Source organism: Nematolebias whitei, chromosome 17 (genome assembly GCF_014905685.2).
Source record: "Nematolebias whitei isolate Nwh7 chromosome 17, NemWhi1, whole genome shotgun sequence".
Classification (NCBI taxonomy): domain Eukaryota; kingdom Metazoa; phylum Chordata; class Actinopteri; order Cyprinodontiformes; family Rivulidae; genus Nematolebias; species Nematolebias whitei.
The window spans coordinates 21,291,686-21,314,993 of NC_056514.1; the positions used below are offsets into that span (position 1 = coordinate 21,291,686).

At 40.0% G+C, this 23,308-nt stretch overlaps 1 protein-coding gene across 2 annotated transcripts in view; it reads right to left on the reverse strand.

Moving 5' to 3' along the window:
- Positions 1-12,305: 12,305 nt before the first annotated feature.
- bahcc1b (BAH domain and coiled-coil containing 1b) overlaps positions 12,306-23,308 on the reverse strand; it is an 83,577-nt gene continuing 72,574 nt past the window's right edge. For both annotated transcript variants that reach the window (XM_037691346.1, XM_037691347.1), the window contains exons 20-28: positions 22,360-22,549; positions 22,093-22,210; positions 20,045-20,120; positions 19,847-19,955; positions 19,646-19,762; positions 18,008-18,145; positions 15,589-17,006; positions 13,677-13,913; positions 12,306-13,382 (exon numbers count right to left, since the gene is read on the reverse strand). In XM_037691346.1, the coding sequence (XP_037547274.1) occupies positions 13,173-13,382; positions 13,677-13,913; positions 15,589-17,006; positions 18,008-18,145; positions 19,646-19,762; positions 19,847-19,955; positions 20,045-20,120; positions 22,093-22,210; positions 22,360-22,549 (2,613 nt within the window). In that variant the 3' untranslated portion in view covers positions 12,306-13,172. The remainder of the gene's footprint in view (positions 13,383-13,676; positions 13,914-15,588; positions 17,007-18,007; positions 18,146-19,645; positions 19,763-19,846; positions 19,956-20,044; positions 20,121-22,092; positions 22,211-22,359; positions 22,550-23,308) is intronic.

The window sequence follows — 23,308 nt, forward strand, 5'->3', positions numbered from 1 at the left end:
ATTAAATCTCTGATGAACCAGATTTTACAAAAACATCTATATTTAAAATTTTGTATGTTTTCTTCATCATTTGATGTATTTGCACTCATTGTTTCTACTTTTATTGTTCAATTTAGATATGTGATTTTCTTTGTTATTCACATATTTTTATTTATTTATTGTAGCTTTGCTTTAAAGTTTAATTCTTGTTTTGTGATTTGTACATCTGTGGGTTAGAATAAAGTTGAACTAAAGGCTGTATCTCTACTTTAAACATATTTGAGGGAAATATTCCTGAGAGATAGGGCTGAGTACCGAACCGAAGTTCTTAAATGGCACCCACCGAACTGCACCAGTCGGTGTATGAATTGAAATGTCACTCTTTCTTCGGTGTCAAGTTTCGGAATTGGCTGTAACGTGTCCCGTGGTTTCAGCATGCAGGCAGGAAAACACCAGACATATGACAAACAGACTACGTGTTTACATCCAGAGCTGTATAGAGCTGCCGTACCTAATCTATATATAATGTATGTCTATGGTGCTGGTGACGCCCACAGATGGGTTCACGTGTGCAGCGCGTGTTGTCGAGCGGCTTCAATTCGTGAGCAGAAAGTTGCTCCGTGTTTTTCTGCGAGGAGAGAGGAGGACAGCAGCCTCCCCCCCTCCTCTCAGCGTTAGTCAGTCTGTGAGTATTAGAGAGCATGAACGGCCTGATTCATTATCTCCACGACTGGACTCTTCATCAAAGAACTCCGAGGAGTTGTATGTGGGATTTCAGCTGGTAAGTTTACGCTTATTAACGTTACTGCAGCTTAACATGTGCATTGCAGTGAATTAAACTAGAATCCACGTAACGCTAACTTTAAAATATTAGTGTGTAAATTTATTTTATCTACGTAGCTAGCTAAACTCAGAAGCTAACTAAAGATTCACAGTAACAGAAAAAGCTTAGCTTGTAAAACTGTGCTCATCCATCAGATCAGCTGCTTAAACAGTTCACTAATGTTCACTGTTTATGTTGATGTTCGCCTCACAGGAGATTCTGACCCTGATGTGAGGAGGACAGACAAAATAAAAGTGAGGTAGGGGCCACAGGACAGTCATAAACTTTGTTGTTAAAAGTTTGCTGCTTTTAACTACAGTGGAGGCTCCATGTTGGAGGTAAGTAAACTGTAAAGGATTTTGTAGACCAGTTAAACTTTTATCTCTCAGCCTAGATAATGTTTTAGAGCAATAATAACACAACCATGTTATTGTTGATGTTTTGTTCTCATGTCAATTAGGGAGATGATCAGAGCCCTAAATCCCAGAGAACAGAGAAAATTCAGGAAGAGACACAGAGGTACAGAAGTCTGTATCAACCCTACCTCAGTGAATCCAGTGACCTGCTGGTGGAATGTGAGGGACAATATGTCAGTGCTATCAAACTGGCAACCAGGTATCTGTGTGTGCAACAATCATCATCCACACCCTCAGAGCAAACATTTTGTACTGCTGGAGAGACCATCAGCCAGGAAGTGGGCTTGTTTGTGTCCACAGAAAACAGACATGTTGATTTTTCTGAAGAAAAACTGTGAAGTGAAAAGGTCCTCAGTGTGTAGCAGTGAGCATTAGACACTGACATGTCACTGGTTTGAAACTGGTCTTTTGACCTGAAAATTATTATTATGTTTTTATGTAAGGAAACTGCTTGGAATAGAAAAATACCTAAGTTAAAAAATAAAACTCACAATTTGTACTGTAACGTGTAACGAAATTTTCTTCTTGTTAGAATTAATATTAATTACAAAATTGGTACCGAAAAAAGAACCGTCCAGGAACCGACACCGAAATGAAGGTACCGACACTTGTACCGATACCAATTCTTTTTTAGAAAAGTACCCAGCCCTACTGAGAGATCTAATAATTTGGTGTCTTTTTATGATTTTTCAGCTGAGTTAACTTTAACAGATTATTTAATAGTCATTAAAGTGAAAACAGGATTTCAAAACAGGCACCGTTATTTTTTTTAGTCTTCACTGATTAAAAAAAAAAAACTACTTTTTTTTTAAAATACATAAAATGTTTTTTTTAAATCGTTTCCACCCTCCGTACCAGACCTGTCTCGGTCCGCCCGTCTGCCAAGATTGGGGTTCAGCATTCATGAGCAAGCGAGGCCGGGGTCCGGGCAATAGCCTTCTGCGAGCCAGCAGCTCATATGGTCCTTCTTGGTGACCAGCGGAGCTCGGAGCCTGCAGCACGCAAGGCTGGCCCAGAGCCCGAGCCCCAAGTTGGCAGCACGGAGGATCTTCCATGGTGACCAGCGGAGCTCAGAGCCAGGGAGATGATGCCCTGCCCAGCCTGAAGGGGCTCCGAGGCTCCGGTGGAGAGGACCGGGACAAGTCGGGGACCGGCGGAGCTACATCTAGCTCGCTCTGAATTTTGTCGTTGGCCACCAAGCACAAAAAACACTTGCACTCCAACATTAGACCACAGTGTTGTCATTATTGTTTTTAAAATCTTAAAAATAGGTCCAATCGCTCCTCGAGTTCGAACACCGGAAATTGCAAATGACGGATCAAATGTTTATAAAAACTCTCAAACCCTCTAGTGACTCTGCCCTCTGACCAGTCAGTGACTGACAGTGTTCTGATGTCACGTTTTCCTTCCAGCTCGGCTCAGTTGGTACCCTTGAGAAGAAGGGACCAAAAAGGCGCCGGTTCCACGGAAAATTCATGGTGAAAAAGGGATCAAAACCGTACCGAACTGAGTTGAGTCGTGCTGATAAGACACTATGGAAAAGGGGCTTAACATTAAGTTTCTGGACTGGCCTTCCCAAAGCTCCCACAACCCAAATGTGATTGTATGGGCTCTGTTTAAAACCTGGGTCAGTGCCAGGAAACCAACGGATGTAAACTGCCAGTTCTGCCAAGAAGAGTGGTCAAATATCCAGTCAGAGTTATTACAGGAGCTTTTTACAAAAAGTGTGTAATTAAGGAATACAGTAGTCCCTCACTATTTCGCAGTTCGACTTTTGCATACTTGCTCTTTCGTGGTTTTTCAAAGATTGTCAACTTTAATATTACTCGCATGACTGGGCTGGTACAGATAAAAAGTTTGTTTGAAAAAACACTTTGGACAGGTGTCGTCATTTTTTTGTAGTTTTCTTTCAATAAGCTTATACTGTATAGTATATACAGTATAAGTATATACATATACTATATATATATACTGCTTATACTGCCAGTCCAAAAGAACCACTTTACCCAGAAGCCAACAGTGCACTGCTCAGAATTCAACACTGCTTCCGGTCACTGCTTTCTGCCAAAATAGAGCGAAGTTTTGATCCAATCCGAATGTGACTAAAAAGTTTGGTCCTTATTCATAGTGACTTTGGCACTTAGTGGATGCAGAGAACGGATCAGAACTGGACCAAGACTACTTGCATTGCTTGGAGGTCCGGTTTCTTCTTCGGAACTAACCTGGACAGTTTTCATCCAGATTCTGCTAACATAAAAAAAGCTCTCCATAACGCTAGAACTTTATATTACTCATCTTTAATAGAGGAGAATAAAAATAACCCTAGGTTTCTGTTTAGTACTATTGCTAGACGAACTAAAAGTCCCATTTCTGTTGAACCATGTATCCCTACAACTATAAGTAGTGATGACTTCATGAGATTTTTTATAAATAAAATTATCTCAATTAGAGAGAGAATTCAAACCATCCTTCCTTCTTCTATCTCTAGTCCCCTGTCAAATGAGGCAACTTAAAAAATTTCACTAGAGCCTGATTTATGTTTGGACAGTTTTTGTCCTGTTGAGCTCTCTGAATTGTCAAAAATAATAACCTCATCCAAACCATCCACATGTCTGCTAGATCCCATCCCAACCAGACTGTTTAAAGAGGTATTTCCCCTAATTAATGTCCACATTTTGGATCAACTTAATTTGTCTTTAATGGATGGTTATGTACCACAGAGCTTTAAGGTTGCTGTAATTAAACCTTTACTTAAGAAGTCTGATCTTGATTCAGAAATTCTGGCCAACTATAGACCTATATCTAATCTAACTTTCATCTCAAAAATTCTAGAGCAAATAGTTGCAGGTCAGTTGCGTGAACATCTACAAAGAAATAATCTGTTTGAGGAGTTTCAGTCAGGGTTTAGAGCTCATCATAGCACAGAAACAGCACTAGTAAATGTAACTAATGATATTCTCATGGCCTCAGACAATGGACTTGTGTCTATACTGGTCCTGTTAGACCTCAGTGCTGCATTTGATACAGTTGATCACAATATTTTACTACAGAGGCTTGAATATGATATTGGGATTACAGGAACAGCTCTAAAATGGTTTAAATCATATCTATCTGATAGATTCCAGTTTGTAAATGTAAATAAGGAATCTTCTTCATACACCAAAGTTAGTCATGGAGTTCCTCAGGGCTCAGTGCTTGGGCCAATACTCTTTACTTTATGCTTCCATTAGGTAAAGTTATAAAACAACATGGGATAAATTTTCATTGTTATGCTGATGACACACAATTATATTTGTCCATTAAACCCAATGAATCCAATCATCTACTTAGACTACAAGCATGTCTTAAAGACATAAAAACCTGGATGACCCTTAATTTTACCGTACCATTCCATACCACTTTATTTATAAAGCACTTAAAACAGCAACAAGGCCAACCAAAGTGCTGTACAGACAAAACAACAGGTAACACACAAAGCAAAATACAAAATGAGGTAAATCAGAATATAGACAAAAAGAAAACAAAACAAAAAAACGATGCAGATAATGACGACAAACCAGTGTGGAGCTAATTATTTTTTCTATCATTAACATGTGTTGTTTTTTTTTTTGTCTTTCAGATACACCTGGACCTATAGCTGGTCCTACCATTCTGTGTTCATCTGTCTCTCCTTCCTGTCCTCTCAACCAGCCGGTCAAAGCAGATGACCGCTTGTCCTGAACCTGGTTCTGCTGGAGGTTTCTTTCTTTTAAAAGGGAGTTTTTCCTTTCCACTGTTGCCACTGTGCTTGCTCAGGATGGGAGACTGCAGCGAAGCCAAGATTCAACTTGTCTGCTGGTTTCCTTAGATAGAGAACTTTACTAATTGGCTTTTATGTATGTGAATGTTCCTGTAAAGTGCCCTGAGACAACTTTGTTGTGATTTGGCACTATATAAATAAACTGAATTGAAAACTGAATTCTTCTAGATTATTTGGACTCAATCTGGATTATTGTGTGGTTTTGTGCTGACTCTCCAAAGGTCCAGCTCTCTCCAAAAGCATCTGAATTTTTTGAAATCCTGTTTTCATCTGTTTCATGAGCTGGAAGCCCAAAGTATGTAAAAATAAACAAATAAATATTTGAAATTGTTTAAATTGTGGGCCCTGAATCTATCATCTATTAAAGATTAACTTTTTGAATGGAATTATGGAAGTTAAACAACTTTTCCATGATATTCTAATTTTTTCCAAATAATCTTTATAATATATACTGTATATTTAAATACTAAAATAAACAATTACTTACTACTTGTAGTACTATTTCTAATCCACGGTTTTTCACTTATCGTGGGCTTCAGGTTATGGATCCCCTGCAATAAACGAGGGACTACCGTATTAGTAAATGTGTAGGTATACTTTTGACCCTGTGTTGATTAGAGAAAATTTACAATTAATTGTAATTTGTGTACATATATGTTATTTAACCATTCCACCCTGGAAAAAAATGTTCAAATCAAAAATAAATGTGTCAAATTAACAAAAAAATTCATGCGCGTGATGAGTTGATGTGAACTCCGACTGCTACTGTGCATCACAAATTTTACATCAGCTCACATTTAGGATGTTCATAAATGCTTGTGAGGTGATAAATCCTCAGAAACACAGTCACTCTGCTCAAGTTTCAGGTTAATTTACTGTAGGGATTAAATCCTGCTCGGGTGTAATGTTACAGGCATTTTGATGACCCCCACAGTGCAGCTGACAGCACATGAAGAGGAAAGAACATACAGGGCTGTTTGTGGGGTTTGCAGTGGTTGTTTTCTGTAAATATATTTTTCCCCCTGCTGTCACTGGGGCAGAGCGGGCAGGCCTGGCAGTCAAACGCCTCTCTTTTACACACACATATACACACACACATGCTTGTAAATTCCAGCCTGCATCAAGATCGTATCATGAATATCAGACACACATTCCCACATAGCGACTATCAGGTGTCTGTGGCTCGGGTTGCTGTGTCCACTAAGACTTTTACAGGATGTTTGACCTATTCTGATTGTCGGGGCAGGCGGCCGTGAGTCGGCCACGGCTCCTCTACTATTGCAAATATCAAATACAAGCATCAGCGATAACCGCAAGGACTGCTCAGTTTAAAGTGCAATCAGATGTTTGAGTGTGTGTGGAGGTGGGTGGTGGGAGTGGGTGTTGTTTGTGCACTTACAATGACAAAAACTTCAGCAGACCCCAACTTATAGGGAGTTGTGAACCAAAAACGTACAAAGTGATGTTTTTTTATTTATTTATTTTAGGACTAAGCAGTGGTTTTAAGAGAGTTGCGCTTCAGTTAGTTTCTCTTGTCTCATTTAAAATAAACCTTAAGTAGTTTTATTTTTATTTACCTTCTTTATTTCTAAAATTTAAGTGACTGAGGGGAAAAGGGACCACATTACTCTATTCCTCAGTTTATTAAAGTTTTATTCATTTTTATTATTGTTGCTTACTGGTCTTTTCCACTTGCTTTTTTTTTTTTTTTTTTTTAAATCTGTCAGAAAGAGACAGAGCCTGGGTAAAACTGAACTTTGTTCTAGATCAGGTTTTTCTACGTGCAGCTCTAACGAGGTTTGATGGTGGGTCAACACAATAAGAGCTTCATCGTTTCACTACCTAAAGTATTTCTCATTAATTTCATCAAATGTGTGTAACTTCAAAGTTGTATACTTCGAAATATATTATCCTAATGATTATATTAATATTTATTGGTCATAAATTAGCCAATATTTTCTCAAATACAATCAGTTTATTTTAATAAAGTTATTTTTTGTATCACTTTGGAAAATGTATAATAAAGAGATAAATTTTATCCACTATAAAGTGCAGTAAATGACAGGATAAATTAAAATAATAAAAAAAGGCTGCAAAAAATGGTTTGTTGTGCAGAAAATGTTGGATCAATTGTAGCTGATTGTGATCAGAAACACAAACTGCTTTAATAATTAGTGTGGATCTTACCATATGTGAGACAGTGCATATTATATATTAGACTTGATTACAAAAGTTAAAACCCCATAGTTCTTCAAGATAATATGATCTTAGTTTAAAATTCAGACTTAAAAGGAAGTGAGTGATAGAAAATCCTTTAAGAATGCTTTAAATTTTTGTTTGAAAACTCATTTGTCTTCTTTTTACTGCACTTTGTGACCGATTTGCTTTCAGACAACCCATGCAACAAAATAAGCTGTTAGTGGAAAAAGGAGTGAAATTAGCCTCTAACATGTTTAAGTTTATCTCTTTTCTACTGTGCTTTGTTCTTAAAGTTTTTTGTACATCTATTATAAAGTTTATTGTGTTGTGATTGTTGGCCTGTTTCTCATGTGAAATGGCAGAGGGTTAAAAGTGGCAAGGCACTCGTGAACGTTCTGCCCAGCTATTGAAAATTTAACCCCCCTTATTTACACTGGTCCACTTCTCTGTGGGAAAATGAGCATCCCTAAAATTTACTTTAGAAATTTTTAACATAACGAGCCAGAAATCGACAAGTCATAAAAGTAGAGAGAGAGATGAACAAAGGTTTGCTGGAGTTGTAATGTTTTAGTATAATAAAATACGAGCAAGACTTCCATTCTGCCAAGAATCCATGATTTATGTAAGCTCACCATCTGTTGCCACAAAATACTGAGCTGAGCAGCGAGTCTGATTGGCTGCAGGGACATGTACAGTATCTCTGTCTCCCCCACACCTACAGTAACATGGATCAGAGCAGTGAGCTCAGTGATCATGTGAACGATGGATGAGGTGATGCAGACAAGACTGCTGATGTCTTTGCTCTCACAGTGACCGAAACACACACACACACACACACACACGCACACACACACACACACACACACACACACACACACACACACACACACATGTAGCATCTCACAGCAGCTGACAGCCATTCATTCCCTTCAGTGACATGTTCTGGCTATATCTAAATAGAGGGCTTTCTTGGGATTGGAAAGCCCCCACCTCCTCACCCACCCTCATGTACAACTTTTCATACACAAGTGCGCACCCTTTTCCTTCCTCCGTTCAGCAGCTTTCACCGTTTAGCCTTTCCCCACCTCAGTTTTTCTCGTTCTCCTCCATAATCAAGCATTAAAACAAACACACACACACACACAATGCAAAGTATGCACTCTTTTGAGTGAAATGCATGAGATGTTGTGTCTTTCTGCACCAGCCTGCAACAGAACCCCCTTCCCCTAAGGAAAAAATAATCATAATAATGATAACAGCTGCCACACCTTTCTCTGACACATTGACCTCTTTACACACTCTTACACACACACACATACACACATCAGTGCACACAAATCAGCTTGCAGCATGTTTGCTCTTACAACCTAAAAGCCTCTCTCATTAACCCAGAGGGCACCTCCAGCCTACCATTGTGCCCCTATCTCCTGCGGCATTCTGGGTAAAGTAGTTTAACAATGTCAACCAGATAAGCCCAATGCAAACCAACTGATAAGGAGTCAAAGACTGCACTAAATGACTGTGTGTTTTCAAGGCGGTGGTTGATTGAGGAGCCGATGAGGAGGATGTAAAAGACCTACAGGGAGTAAAATGGGGGCATGTGTGTGTGTGTGTGTGTGTGTGTGTGTGTGGCAGCTCTTTCATATCTTTGCTAAACTGTCGAAATGGTTAAAAGCAGAAGACAAAAGGCAAACGCATAGAAGTGAACAAAAAGGTTGCCGTTTCATGACTGAGTGTGTGCATTTTTTAAATGGTCGCCAAGGACCATTAGTTAAGTTACGCTGAAAAATGAGGCACGTCAGGTTTTCATGTAATGACAAGGAAAAAAAGGACTAGGAAAGAAAAAAGAAAGCTCGCGAAGGAGCGGCTGCCATAAAAAAAAAAAAAAAATCAAGTTTACAAGCAAAGTTCAAGACAACGCTGCACCATATGCTTCCTTTGAGCAGTGCCACGAAGCATTCAGGTCAAAGGTGTTCGCTCTGCGTAGACTAAACATCTGTAATAGTCTATATCACAAAGGTGGCCGTTGTTGCATGATAAGAAGGTGTGAATGTGTTTCAGGAAGTCTAAAAAAATGCAATAAAATGCTGTACACTTTGTAGAAAGTTCCTGCTCTGCAGGCCATAATCCCAACCTGTCTTAGCTCCTGATTTACACATGATGAGCACACGGAAGTTAAATGTATTTCCTGTCACCATGAAAGGGTGGCATTAAAATAAGTGTCTAATTTTTGTCTGTTTGTTAGCAACATCTCTCAACAGTTTAATGAATTTTACAAAAAGTCAACCTGATTGAAGATGATCGCCACAGCTAACTGACCCTGATTAAAGATTCAAGATTCTTAATTGTCATTCACATCACCTGTGGTACATGAGGTGGATTGAAACTATGAACACAGGGTCCCAGTTACATCCAACAAAAATACAAATTGTAAAGAAAAAAACTGTAGTAAGATTAGAGACATGAACTAAGAAATACACTAAACTAAGAATACACTAAGTACAAAAACAATGTGCCGAACAACAGCAGCACGAACATGAGTCTGTGTGAGCAGATGAGTACAAATGAACACAGCAGCATGAGATAAATCAGCAGCATGAGATCAGCATCATGGATAGTCAGCATCACACATCAACAACCAAGTTGCATTACAGGGATTATTCAGTGATTTTCAGTGATAATCCTGAGGATTCATGAGTCTAACAGCCTCAGGGTAGAAGCTGTTCCTCAGCCTAATGGTTCTGCACTTAATGCTCCTCAACCTCCTTCCTGAGGGGAGCGGGGCAAAAAGTGTGTGTGCTGGGTGTGTGGGGTCCTTCATGATGCAGGTGGCCCTCTTCCTGCATCTAGAGGTGTAGATGTCTGTGAAGGTGGGGAGACTGACTCCAACATCTTCTGTGCAGCCTTCACCACTCTCTGCAAAGCTTTTCTTTCTGCAGCTGTGCAGCCTCCATGCCACACACTGATGGCTGCAACGCAGACATTTTTAAAGTCACTGAGCTAAAGTTTGTTGTGAAAGTAGCTGGGAGTCATGCCCAACACATACTTTAAGAAAGAATAGATTACACAAAACCTTTTTTTTTTTACTTGCATGCAAAGCAGCAAGCGATATGCCTCCTTTCAAAGAATTACTAGTTTCGTTTTATCTTTAAATACTGTATGTGCAGTCAGTGTGTGAATGCACTGAGTGAGGATTTGAAAACTTCACAGGGTGAAACCAGACACCCCTGCTTTGTTCTCTTAATGGTCCTGTTCCGTTTTTTATTATTCTGAAAACCTGACCCACCTGAAGAGCCCGAGGAGACCTTATCCAGCCCTGTCTCCTCTCATGAAACACCACAAGATACAGTTTCTCTTTTCCCTCACAATTCTTCCCCTTCTGTCAGACAGAGCTACAGTTTCAGATTGCTTCCTTGTCTAGTGCGCTCCACCCCCCCACCTCTTCATTACAGATTTCTTCTGCGGTCTAAATTCTTGCATCTGACAAATGATCAGCATTGATGCACACAAGGCAGCATTCACAGAGCTCCCATCCAACGAGAGAGAGAGAAAAAAGGCAAGTGACGTGCTTTATTTTGTAAGAATCTTTTTTAATGAAACACAAAAGGCAATAAAATTAAGATAAATATTTTTTTTCTTTTTGTACATGAGGAAATATTTAAGTCATATTTCCAAAGAATGACTGAAATTACATAATATATTTTAGTAGGCTATTTTAACCATACAAAGCAGGTTCCAGTGGGTCTAAAACACACAACGATGTTACCCCTGTTGAAATGTGATGTTCAAAACGGAATCCAGTGTTTCTTAAAGAAAATACAGCTTTTAAAAAAATCATTTAAAGACCCATAAAAGTAATGTTTCAAAATGGAGTTTCACATTAGATTCCATTTAAAGCTTTTGCTTTGCAGTGTAACTGCTACGATGCTGTTAAAAGTCAGTCAAAGTCCTAAAAAAAGCAACAACAAAAAAAAGGCATCCATGTTCTTTCTCCTGTACATCATGTATACTGAACAGACGGTCATCCTTGGCTTGCATAAACAAGAAGATGATAAACATTAAAAACAATAAACAGTTTTTTTTTTTGGCAAAGCATGAATAAAAGTGACAAGAAGCATATTTTGTGATTTGATCCTTTTATCTTGTTTTTTTTTTTTTTTTTTGTCTCTCAGCATTGTCCCATTGATTGGCTCTGATTGTCCTTCACAGTCACGTGATGCTGTTCTGGTTGCCATAGAGACCTCAAGTGCATCAGCTGGGCAGCGTGTAGACAATGTTGCTGCAACGTTTCTTGGAGGCCATCATAGCAACGCTGGATAAACATGAGCGGACAAGAGGAGCGCTACCAAATACCTCTGTGATTGCAGGGGTCCCGGATTCAGATTTGATTGAAAATCTTTCATAATTTTTCACTTCCCTCCCCCCATCTAATGTGGTTTAGCGTAAACTAGCAGGTGCTTTGGTATGTTTATTTTTGTTGCCAGATAAATATCTACATTTTTTTTATAGGAATACAGACAAAAACAGATAAATAAAAGACTTATTCTTCACCCTCAACAGTTAGATTATTTTAGGATGAAGCAGAAACTCAAGCTTGCTTTTCCAGTATTTGTTAAAAAAAAAAAAAAAAAGACAGGAAATGCACATTCTAAACCCAACAAAATAAAATACAATAAACAATAAAGGACTGAACACAATATTTTTTCAGATTTCCGTAGAAAAACATACCCCAAAAACCATTTCTACGTATTTAGCTTTTGCCTAGACTAACGTTTACAACCGCAAAGTCATCACATCAGTCGCAGAGTTTGACCAAACTTTAAATTCTATTCAGTGCATTGAGAGAGAATGAAACATAACCTCTTATTCTACCTCTGCAAGAGCCCCAACCCCCTGCCTGTCCTAAAAAAACATAAAATAAAATAATCTTCTTTGAAAAAAAATTTTTTTAAGAAATAAAAACAAATAGATATGTATAATATTTACAATGTGTCATTCTACACTAAATGCTGTACAAAGCACATACACACACTCACCCACACATACACTCACCCACACATACACACACCCACACGTAAACACTGCCTGTACATGTGTCTTCGCACCTGGACAAGAGGATACGAGAGAGAGAGGTATTGATGTGTATGGCTTAGAAGGAGAAAAACGTTCTGCGTTTCAGTCACAATGGCTAAAAACTACACGTTAAGTACTGGACTGGTTAATAGAAGAGTGTCAGGAACATACCCATGCTGTATCGTGACATGATGTCTTAAGTTGATGAGCGCACACGTGTGCACAGTCTGCACAAACACACATGTTAAAGCACTATTTACTTAGAGCTCATTAAGCAGGTTCATCCCATTCACTCTGAAAACACACATAGATGCATTTTAAGTCCAAACTACAGTGTTTGTTGGTCCTATCAGGGGATCTCCCAATCTCAGTCAGACTAAAAGTATAAGACCATTACCGGTACATCTATCCAAACCAGTGTGGTTTACAACAAGTCTCTCCTTACCAGTTAGTCTCTCCTGCTCTCTGTCTTTGTTTCAGAAAGCCAAGTGTGTTGCTCTCCCTTCAAAAAAACATTCAAACTATTAAACTCCAAAGTGCTCATGTTCTTGGTTTCTCTTCTTGTGTTGCAGTATTCATGTTGCAGTTATAGTCACAGGGACGGCTGAATACTCTCCATGTGACAAGGAGCCTCCGTTCACACCTCCTTCAAAGGATAAATCTGGCACAGGCCAGCATTTCCTTCAGTACAAACAGGACTCCTTTAAGTGCCATTATTGTAAGGCTTTATTCAAGAGGCTAGATCCTTCTTCTGTCGCGGCAAATCGATTGAGTTAAAATTGTTTGTTTTTGATTTGCCTCTGTCTACAACCCTCCATTAAAGGACCATCCTAGACCTCAAGTGATCAGGTCAATATTTTGGTTTCCCCTCTAGCCCATGGTGCTAGGACATGATGACCATGCCGTCTGCGCTGATCAGCTGGCCTGTCGTTGGTTCATAGGTTCCGGCCAAGTAGAACAAGTCATTGGAAGTGCTGCCTGGTTTGTGGTCGCTCGTCAGGTGGTCATACTCAGCCTTACTGACCACCTGACAGCGATGGGAGATGGTCTGCACGTCGTTCTCATCCTCGTGGCTCGACTGGTACAAGGCATTCTAAGGGACAAAGATGGAGAGAAATGTGGTAACCATGTTCAAAAATCAAAACACTCCATTTATAATTCATCTACAAATGTGGAAAACAGAATGCTGTTGGATAGAAGTATATTTGGCAAATTAAAGGTTTCTCAAAGTGTCAGAATTTCCATTCTTTCCCATTAAACTGTTAGTAGCAATGTAAAATGCATCATTTCCTATGCAGTGTGGATTTTTTTTAAAACCCAGAAGCCTCTTAGACTGACTTTCCTGATCTGTATTTGGAAGATCAATACAAGCACTTCCTGACCATACCTTGCCATCATGGTGTCTCTTCCCTAAACGAGTCTCCTCCGGGTGGTAAAACCACTTGACCCTGACCACCATGCTGGAGCTCCATGACTCCCAGAGGCTCTCCACTCTGCCCACATAGGGCAGCTGGGGCCGCCCAGGTGACAGGAACACAGCACAGTCACCAACACGCACCATCTCCTTGCCCCGCACGATGGCCTTGTAGAAAAGTTTACGAGCTTTACCCTTCAGACCTCTCCTCTGCCAAAAAAACAAACAAAAAAACATTTTAGTTTATTCATCAACCCCCACGACCCAAAAAGGAAGAAGCGGGTACAGATAATGGATGGATGGATAGTTGATTCATTCAGTATAAGGAGGTTATTTCACTTCTTGGGTTATTTTAGCATTTAACCATGGTTGTAGACCATTTGGCAATTTGTATAATCCAAGATTTTTTTTTATAACATTTCTAATTCAAAACTGCTTTTTGAGAATAAATATGCAAAGTTGCTTGCTTTGGTGAGGGTCAGACGTGATTATTTTAGGGCAGATATTTATTTGTGTGAAAGTTTTTTACAATTTAATTTTTCTGACAAACATTTTTGAAAAGGCCATTGACCCAGATTTTGTTACCGTATTTTTTCGAATTTATAGTAAAAGTGTGTCTAAGTCTAACTTTTGCTTAATAAATGCACTTTGATAGTCAAATTAGTTGTATTTCAAAGGCCGATACACGGAAGTAGGAACGCGCAAAGGGACAAGTCACTGCGCATTTCTTCGAAATTTAACAAGATAAACACCTAAAACAATTATTTGCTTGCTCAACATTATAGCAAAGATGTCTCAGTTGAACTTTTAATAATAATAAATAATAAAGTACTATGTGCTGTCATCATTGATCATTGTATGTTCCATACAAAGACGAAATTGGCTCTCTGCATTTAACGCCTCGCACCTGGGATACACCCAGGTGTTTTACTTAATAAAAGGACTTAATGGTCAAATTAGTTGCATTTTGCTGGGGCAGCGCAACAAAATGAAGCTAATTTGACGGTTGCTCCATGTGAGCAAAATGATGGTGGCAAACTATGGCAAGCCGATTATGTCATTAATAGCCACTTTTGCCTATTACATGACACAATGGCATGCCACACTACTTGAGTGCCATCTAGCGGCAGAAAATGGTAATGTTCAATATTTTTAGTCAGAATGAATGAAAAGTCATCTCAGCCAAAAATTGGTTTATAAATATGGGGAAAAAATCCATAAATAATTTGCTTTGGCATATAAGTCGCAGGGCTTGCAAATTATGCAAAAAAAAAAAAAGTAATTTATAGGGCGAAAAATACGGTAAATTTGCTTGTATCCTGATACGTGCTCAATAATCCAGGTAGAAAAATCCAAAAAAGTTCAATCTGGTCCTCTCGACATTCAAAAAACAAGAAAACATAAACACAAAAAACAAAGCAAAAAAATGTAGAAACGTTTCGTCTCTCATCCAAGAGACTTCCTCAGCCTGAGGTGCTGTATTCAGCTAAATTTGCTTGGCTGGCCAAAACAACAGAATTTTCTACGAATGATTCTGTGATGTCAGTTTTGTTGTAAGCTGTCATTTGTGAAACCTAAAAATTGTAAATATGAAATAATAATAAAAAGTGGTGGCACTTGTTCAAACTTTTGTTTTTCTTCCCTCAGTTTTCTGATTTAATAATCAAGATGAGTTCAAACATGAACCCAGAGAGTAAACTTGGTTGTCAGTGTGCACCAAAGAGTGAGGAGACCAAGCATTTCATCATTCCATTCCATCATTAATGTCTATCATGAAGGAGCAACACTGCAAGACCAACTCATAACTTTAACATAAACTGTCCAATGAACATCTCTTAAAATTAAACACACAGAAAATGGCAAAATACAACCCAAAGTGTCCTACCTGTGTAGGGTTGCCAGACCATTTCCAGAGATGACGTCCAGGCAGCAGGGAGGTCATTTTGGGAAGAGATTCAGGTGAAGACATTCGTTGTTTTTTAGTCATTGCTGGGTCCTTGGAGGCGGGTTTCTGCTGCTGGCCCACAGGACAGCTTTGGCTTTGATGGTGATTGTAAGAAATACTTTCTTTCCTTTTCAGCTGCGTCTTAGCTGCACTGCTGTTAGCCACCAGAGATCCTTTACAGATGTACTCCTTCCTGTCTTCGGCTCTGTCTGTCCTCACCTTTGACCCTCCCATGGCTATGCCAGCTTTGGTCGCATACTCGTTAGCTGGAACTGAAGTAGAGGTAGTGGGGTCAGGGCTCCTGATGTCAGAGTTCATACTCGACTTGTTTTTCTGTTTGTCCTGCTGGAGAAGTGCTCTTCGCAACAGCACAGATGAAGACTCTTCATCAGAGGAGTAAGAAGAGTCATTGTCTGAGGAACAGAGGGATGAGGATGAAATGGAGCCAGAGGAGGAAGAGGAAGAGGATGATGAGGAAAAGCAGATGGAAGGACGGGATAGAAATCGTCCACCACGATGGGATGAGACAGCTACTCTTCTTCTTCGTGCTTCAGCTTCTTGGCCATCATCTTCATCGTCCTCTTCCAGCTCAGAGTAAGAGCTAGGGCAATCACTGGGGTAGTCTATACTGTAATCCCCACCTTTTACTCCATGACTAGCAGGAATAACATCCTTTCTCAAGGATGGAACGCCTTTTAGAAGTGCGTCAGACTGAACGCTGTCCCTGTCTCCTCCTTCCTTTGTGGCAGCTTTGACCATCAGTGAAGGGTGGACGTATCGTAGTGGTGCCGCTGCAGAGGCATGGCTTTTTACTCCTCTCCCTCCAGAACCTCCAAGTCGTAGTAAAGCTTTGCCATTTTTTGTTTTGGGAGAAGTCACTCCTTCGTGGTCCAGCTTCACTAAGAAGTGCTTCCTGTCACGCTCACTCACAGGCTTACGGCCTCCAGCTGCCGTAGCCATGGTGACAGATGAGGAACAAGATGAGTCCTGGAGCCCCATGGAAGCCATGGTAACTGGTCTACCTGTTCCAGAGGTTCCACCATATCCAAAGGTAGAGTAGCCATTAGCAATGCTACTGAATGAGTCAACCTCAAAAGGAGTGCCGAAAATGCTTTTAATAGGGGTTGGCGGTGCCAGAGAGTGCAAGGCAGGCCGATGAAACAAACCAAAGTCCCGCTCTCTTATTTTCTTTTGAGCCTTGCGAGATGTCCCATTGAAGAGGAAGAAGTCAACTGGTGGTCTCTTCCTGGGCATGGACCAGTTCATTAAAGAAGTGTTGCCTTTTGTTACAGTTTCTGTTACTGAAGTTGAAGTGCTAGTTGTCTTTGGCATGGAATAGATTTTCTTCGGTCTACCAACTATAAAAAATAAATAAAAAAAACACAAAAAACAGGAGTTATCATTAAAAGAATCTTAACGGACATAAAAGCAAATTCTGATTATTCATGAAACTAAGAACTTGGGTGAAACCTAATCTTTACCTCTTTGATCTTCATCTGGTTTCGACATACCCATTACTCAGAAAACAACAAACCTGTTACACCCGTCTCACTACACAAGTTTATTGTCACTTTGACTTAAGGATGAGTTAAATGTAAATTGCCTACAACTTCACAAAGCAAGTGTATGAGACTCCATAAAACTATGATTAATGTTTTTTTTTTTAAAAAGGTCAATAAAATGTGGCAAACAAAGCATATAATTTACGAGTCTTTCAGTTCATATACCTGCTCAATCTTCACCTGTGGTTTGAAGGCATCTACTTGACAGACAGACTGTAAATTAGATCTTGTTCTAGGGTAAGCCTGGCGGCTTGACATCCATACGTACAAATGTATGTTGGAGGTAAACCAGTATTTGTCAAAAATCATGTGCTGGTTAGAATGTACCTAATGTTTCGTACATATTGAAATCTACAAATCTGCCTAATGAGCTCCTGAAAATGTTCTGTCAATGAAGTTTGGTTCTGTTCAGAATACGTCATGGCTGCTTTGCCATTAAAATAGTTCCAAAGGCTGGTTCTCAAGCCTAGTGCAACATAAGAAATGGTGGATTATAGCTGTATCTTTGCAGCAGTTGCTCTTGACTTTACAATTTTATTTGAGCATACCAACACATTGGCTTTAAAGTATGGGATGCAAATAGTCTGAGTCATGTGAACGGAGAGGACAAGTAAATATCATAAACATTGTCATACCTGTTACCACCAAATGTAAGTTGATGTTAGAATCACTAGTTTGTTGCTCTTTACTCATTAATGGTCAAACTGCCTTTAAATGCATACCGAATAGTTCATTCTTACAGTTTTGTTTTTTATCATTTACAGCTACATTTGCTACAAACATTCCCTTCTCAGTACCTGGCCTTTTTTCCTGGGGCTTCCCTCCTGCTTCCTCGTTGGCTGGTTTCTCTGTAGGTGTTTCTTTCTTCTCCACAGTAGAGCTTCGTCGACCCCGACGACCGGGAGAGATCAGCAGAGCTGGAGAAGGTTCGGCACCTAATGTAAAAAAATTATTTTGTATAGGTGTTTCAATTATTTAATTCATTTGTTGGAGTGTAACAGTACGCTAGGTTACAGTCTGGTATGTACCTTGGTGTCTTCACTTTCAAATAAAATATAAAAAGTCACGTTTTACTGATTTTTTTCCCATTTGATTAGTGAACCATGTCCTATAGTAGAGTTGTCATTTCTAACCCGAACCTGGAGTCCAGCCCCGGCCGACCCAGATTATGGCCAGGCCATAATAATGTGCTTAAGGTGCGGGTCGGTGTCGGGCTTTTGATTGTGTCAGCGGATGTGTGCAGCTGACAATCCAATTTTATGGCAACATGGCTTGCCATACCAACACTAACCAAACGCGGCCATTTGACCACGTGCTGACTGGCCTTGAAAGAGGTAAAAAAGTTCAATTAAGCTTCAGATTGACTACTGCCAGCGATCCATCAGCCCAAATGGACGTTCATGCAGCCGCTGCACTCAGCGAACACACACGGCCAATGACACAAATAAGTGACTTCACAAAATATCCTCGCAGACATGTCAGAGCAGGGCCCGTGTCCGAATAATGCAGAATGCAGACAGAAGCAGGGATTTAATGCGCTTTGACGGCCATGAAAGGACAAAGACCCCCTCAGCTCTGATCTTCTGCTCCCTTTACTCAGCCGCACGCATCCGCCGATCGTTAATAACTACATATTTAAGCAATGAAAGCTTAATTAATGTCGGGGGAGGGGGTCGGGTTTGTACTTGTAATTACTGCTAATTCGTAGAGTCGAGTGGGGTTCAGAAATGATGGCTACGGGCTGGGACCGGGTCGTGTCGGATTATTTGGGCCCGAATGCAACTCTATCCTATAGTCCATTATTCAAAGAAATTGGATGAGTACCAAAAAAGTATCTCCCTTAAGGGTCAAGAACAACAACAGTGTGTTGTTTCAAAGAATTTGAACTGGACTTGATAAGTAAAAGGCAATTCAGGATTAAATAACATCTTATAATGTTAAAACGCAAAATAAATAAAATAAAAAGGCTAAAATCTTCTCAGCGTTAGTGTAAAAAAGTTTATATTAGGCGTATTATTATTACAATTAGACAGGTCAAAGTGCACATTATATAATTTAACTGTTTGCCATACAGTACTTTTCATCTCTCTCCACTGCAGCAACAGATCATGACCAGGAAACATTTATCACACAGATGATTTGAAACAAAAAGGAAGGTCTTTAGACTTCTCTGTGTTATTCTGAACCTGACATTCTTGCTTTGCTTTGAAGTAGAGTGCTTTTAATAGTATCTTCCTCTACTTCTTTTCTGTTGTGGCCATTAGCAAAATATAGCTACATAAAAAGAGTACCCGCTTTTACATATGAGTGGTGATCACCTGTGACTAATGTATTTGTTGTGTACTTCATTGTACTTGTGCCGAACGTCCATACCATGATGGTTCAGTTAAATACATGTACTGTTGTTCTGTGAATCTTTACAAAGCCTTACTCACAATGAATTTGGTACCCAGGAGGCAAAAGTCTGATGTTCACAAGAGAGATTCTTCCTCTGTCTCCATCATCAAACTCCACCATCACACCACCCTCCTTTTCCTCTTCACCTGGGCTACCTAAGGTGCAACACAGGAATCATGAGTATCTGGGAAATAAGCGGTGTGTCAGTGCAGGGAAAAGTTGTTAAACATTTAGCTCACCACGCTGGACGTAGCCAGGGTAAAGACAGCGAGACCGCTCACTCCAGTAGGCACACACTCTCGTTCCTGCAGTCAGGATGGCTTCAGTCTGCGGTCGGACATCCAACACCTGGAGCAAAAAGGTCCCAAATTTTACAAATAAACATAAAGCAACAAAAAAAGTGCAGAATACAAAATAACTGTTAGAATCCAACTTACAGCTTCTTGTAGTAGCTGCTCCAACGAGTAGATCCTGGGGCGATTCCCTCGTTCCCCTTCAATGACAACACTGAATCTGAGAAGATAAACATGGATACATTTGTACAACTCACACAAATCACTCATTTTATTCATTATTTACCTGGTAATAAAAACATCTTTTAGCAGATTCTGTTGGCTATTTTTTTAGGATGGAAAGAGTTGTGTCATGAGCCCTTTCTTTTTTTACCTGCTGGTTGATAATTTGTCTGCTGAAGTCCTCTACACTTCTCAAATATTACTCAATACCTAACTTATTCTAAATTTCATCTCGTGTTAATAACACAAGTTTGTTGTTACATTTTACCTTACATTCCTGGGCTCCATCCTCAAAATAGTATATACCGTAATTTCTGGACTATAAGCTGCAACTTTTTTCACACACTGAACACCGTGGCTTATACAATGCTGCGGCTAATTTACTGATTAAAAAAAAATTATATATTTTTTTGGATGGGCTAACGAGCTTCATGCTGCCAAAATATTTAGCCTTGTCACACCTGGGCGCTCACATAGCTGCCTAATACACGTCTCTCTTGGGGGGTTGGTCCTCATGACTCAATGAGACTACTATAAATAAAGGTAAAAAATTAATAAATCTGAACAATGAAAGTACCAAACAGGTCACATTAGAATGAAACTTGGTTTAACTGATCCACTCTCCCCCACTCCCCGTTGCGGCCCCAGGAAGGGGGAAACAAAGTTTGTGGGGCTACAACTAAGTATTTTGCAGCCACTCAAAATAAGTGTGAATCGTAAATCAAATCAAATTGCGAGTTTGTCTCCAGACAAAAGTGACGTTGAGAGCGACAATGAAAGAAAAACTGAGGACGTGTGTGATAAAGTTTTTCTGAGGCTGTTCAATTCTGACACCGAAGAAGACGACTTTAGTGGTTTTAGTGCACAGGAGGACGATGAAGATAGCGATCAATGAATTCCTGGTAGGCTGCTGTATTTTTTTTTTTTACCAGCCGTGTTACAGGCACTGTTAAAAAAACAAAATGTATGCATGTATGGCATGCCGTTGTATCATGTAACAGGAAAACGTGGCTATAATGACAAATTCAAAAAAGTTCAAGATAAAAACAACTGGACTTTATTTAATACACTTTATACTTTATTGTTTTTTTTTCTTGAACTTTTTGAATTTACCATGTCCTGGATGACTGAGAATCTTCGCCAGCTTTTAATGATATAAGCGGCTTGCCACAGTCTCCCCACCTTCGTTCTGCTCGCTGCTTGGAACGACCATCAAACCAGCTGCACCGCCACGGCGAAATGCAGCTAATTTGACCATTAAATTGCATTTTTTAAGTAAAAGTTAAATTGAGACACACCGTTGCTATAATCTCAACAAACACATAATTGTCTAGGTGCTTTTCTTGTGAAATTTTGAATAGACGAGCCGCGTTCCTCCTCTTTTTTCCTCCCAGGAGCACAGAAGCAGCAAAACTATTTTTGAAATTCAGCTGCTTTGACCGTCAAAGTGCATTTATTAGGCAAAGGATAGACTGAGACACACATTTGCTATAATTTCGAGCAAACAAATAATTGTTTTTAAGTGTTAATCTTGTTAAATTCTTGTTATAGTCCTCCCGTGCATGCTCCCGCATCCACCATTTGGCAGCCCATCAATTTTTGGCACAACACTGACCCACATTTCTGGGTTGTCAGCGGCGACACATAATAAATGCGACCTATACGGCGAAGCGACATACTGTATTTATGGAGTTTTTTCCACTTTATTGGACAAATATGGACTGATGCGACTTATAGGGCAGTGCAACGTGTACGACGGAAAATATGGTATATGGTACTTCAGAGCTTGTTAATTAAAAATGTTTACTAAGTTGTCCAAAATGGCTTCATTTGCTGTGCCCTTCAGTAAAGAAGGCAATCTGTCAAACGATTCATAGTAAATAATTCCTATACTGGTTAATAATTCCTATACTGGTTTCCTATATAGGTTTTTGTGTCTGTGAAGGAAATATGGGAGAGTGGGGTCCTACATGTCAGGCAGGTCCAGACTTTGAACACATGCAGCATAGAGCAGCTCATCCTCTTTGGAGATCAGGATCTTCAGCCCATCTACCAACATCTCTTTACTCAGCACACAGTTTGGCAGAGCTACGGAGGAAGTGTGAGATGTAAAGTTGGCTGGAGAAGAAAATAACAACATGAGCATGAGTTCTGGCAGTGTTGTGCAGTTGTAAAGTAAAAGGCAGGAACATCTGTGAGAGAGGAACAGTTTCAGACTTGCATGCGTTTAAGCTCACCAGGTATTCTGGAAGGCATGTTAGGAGGAAGGTGGGATGACTTTTCCTTCTCCCCTTCCTCGTCTCCTTCTTCCTCCCCCTCCTCCTCCTCCTCATCCTCCCCCTCAGAAAAACTGCTCTCTTCATCCAAACGAAAGCCGTCATCAGCCGCAAAGCTCTGCAGGAGTCGGCTCACAGCGTGGCCCTTATCCTGATGGGAAAACAGGAAGTGACATCAGCAGGCGGAAAGCAGATATGGCTTCACTGAATCCGCAGAGGAATCAACAGAAACGGGAGCTGCTGGCGGCGAATCGAGCATGTCTGCGTCTGATTTGACTAATGTGGTGAACGCATCAGTGAGATGCTGCCGCTGGCACCAACACCAGCCGTAATACGATGCTTCAATTAGGCCTGTAGCAGGGTTTTTTTGTTTTTTTTTTACTTAAAGGTTTGAGGTCACAGTCAGTAATAACCACAGCACCTGAGCAGACTAGATTTCAGTTTATTGCTCAAGAGGATGCTTCATTTCAGGTGGACATTCTCACACACACACCATTTCCAGACTGGTTTAAGCTGGTCTATCTAAAGTTGACAAATGAGTGATGATGGAAAGCTAGCTCACTCAACAGGTTCCTGCTTGCACTTGGTTTTGCCACAGAAAAGTCCACGATAGTCAACGTGGAGAAGCAAAGTGTGTGTGTTGGAGTTTTCCATATCACAGCACCATATATTTTAGTGACAGAAGTTTCAATACCAGAGGGCAGGGATGGTATTTCACGTTAGTACCGGTGTGTGCGTGTGTGTGTGATATGGGTGTGTAGTTGTTATTTTCCAATGATACATTTTAATATTCCTCTGTTTGGTTTGCAGTTATGCGTTTTGGACATTCCCCTCATGATGACTCAATGATAATAACAACCTCGGGGCTTTTCACATTTAAGTAATCCTTGGTATCTTGCCTCTGGCTGCT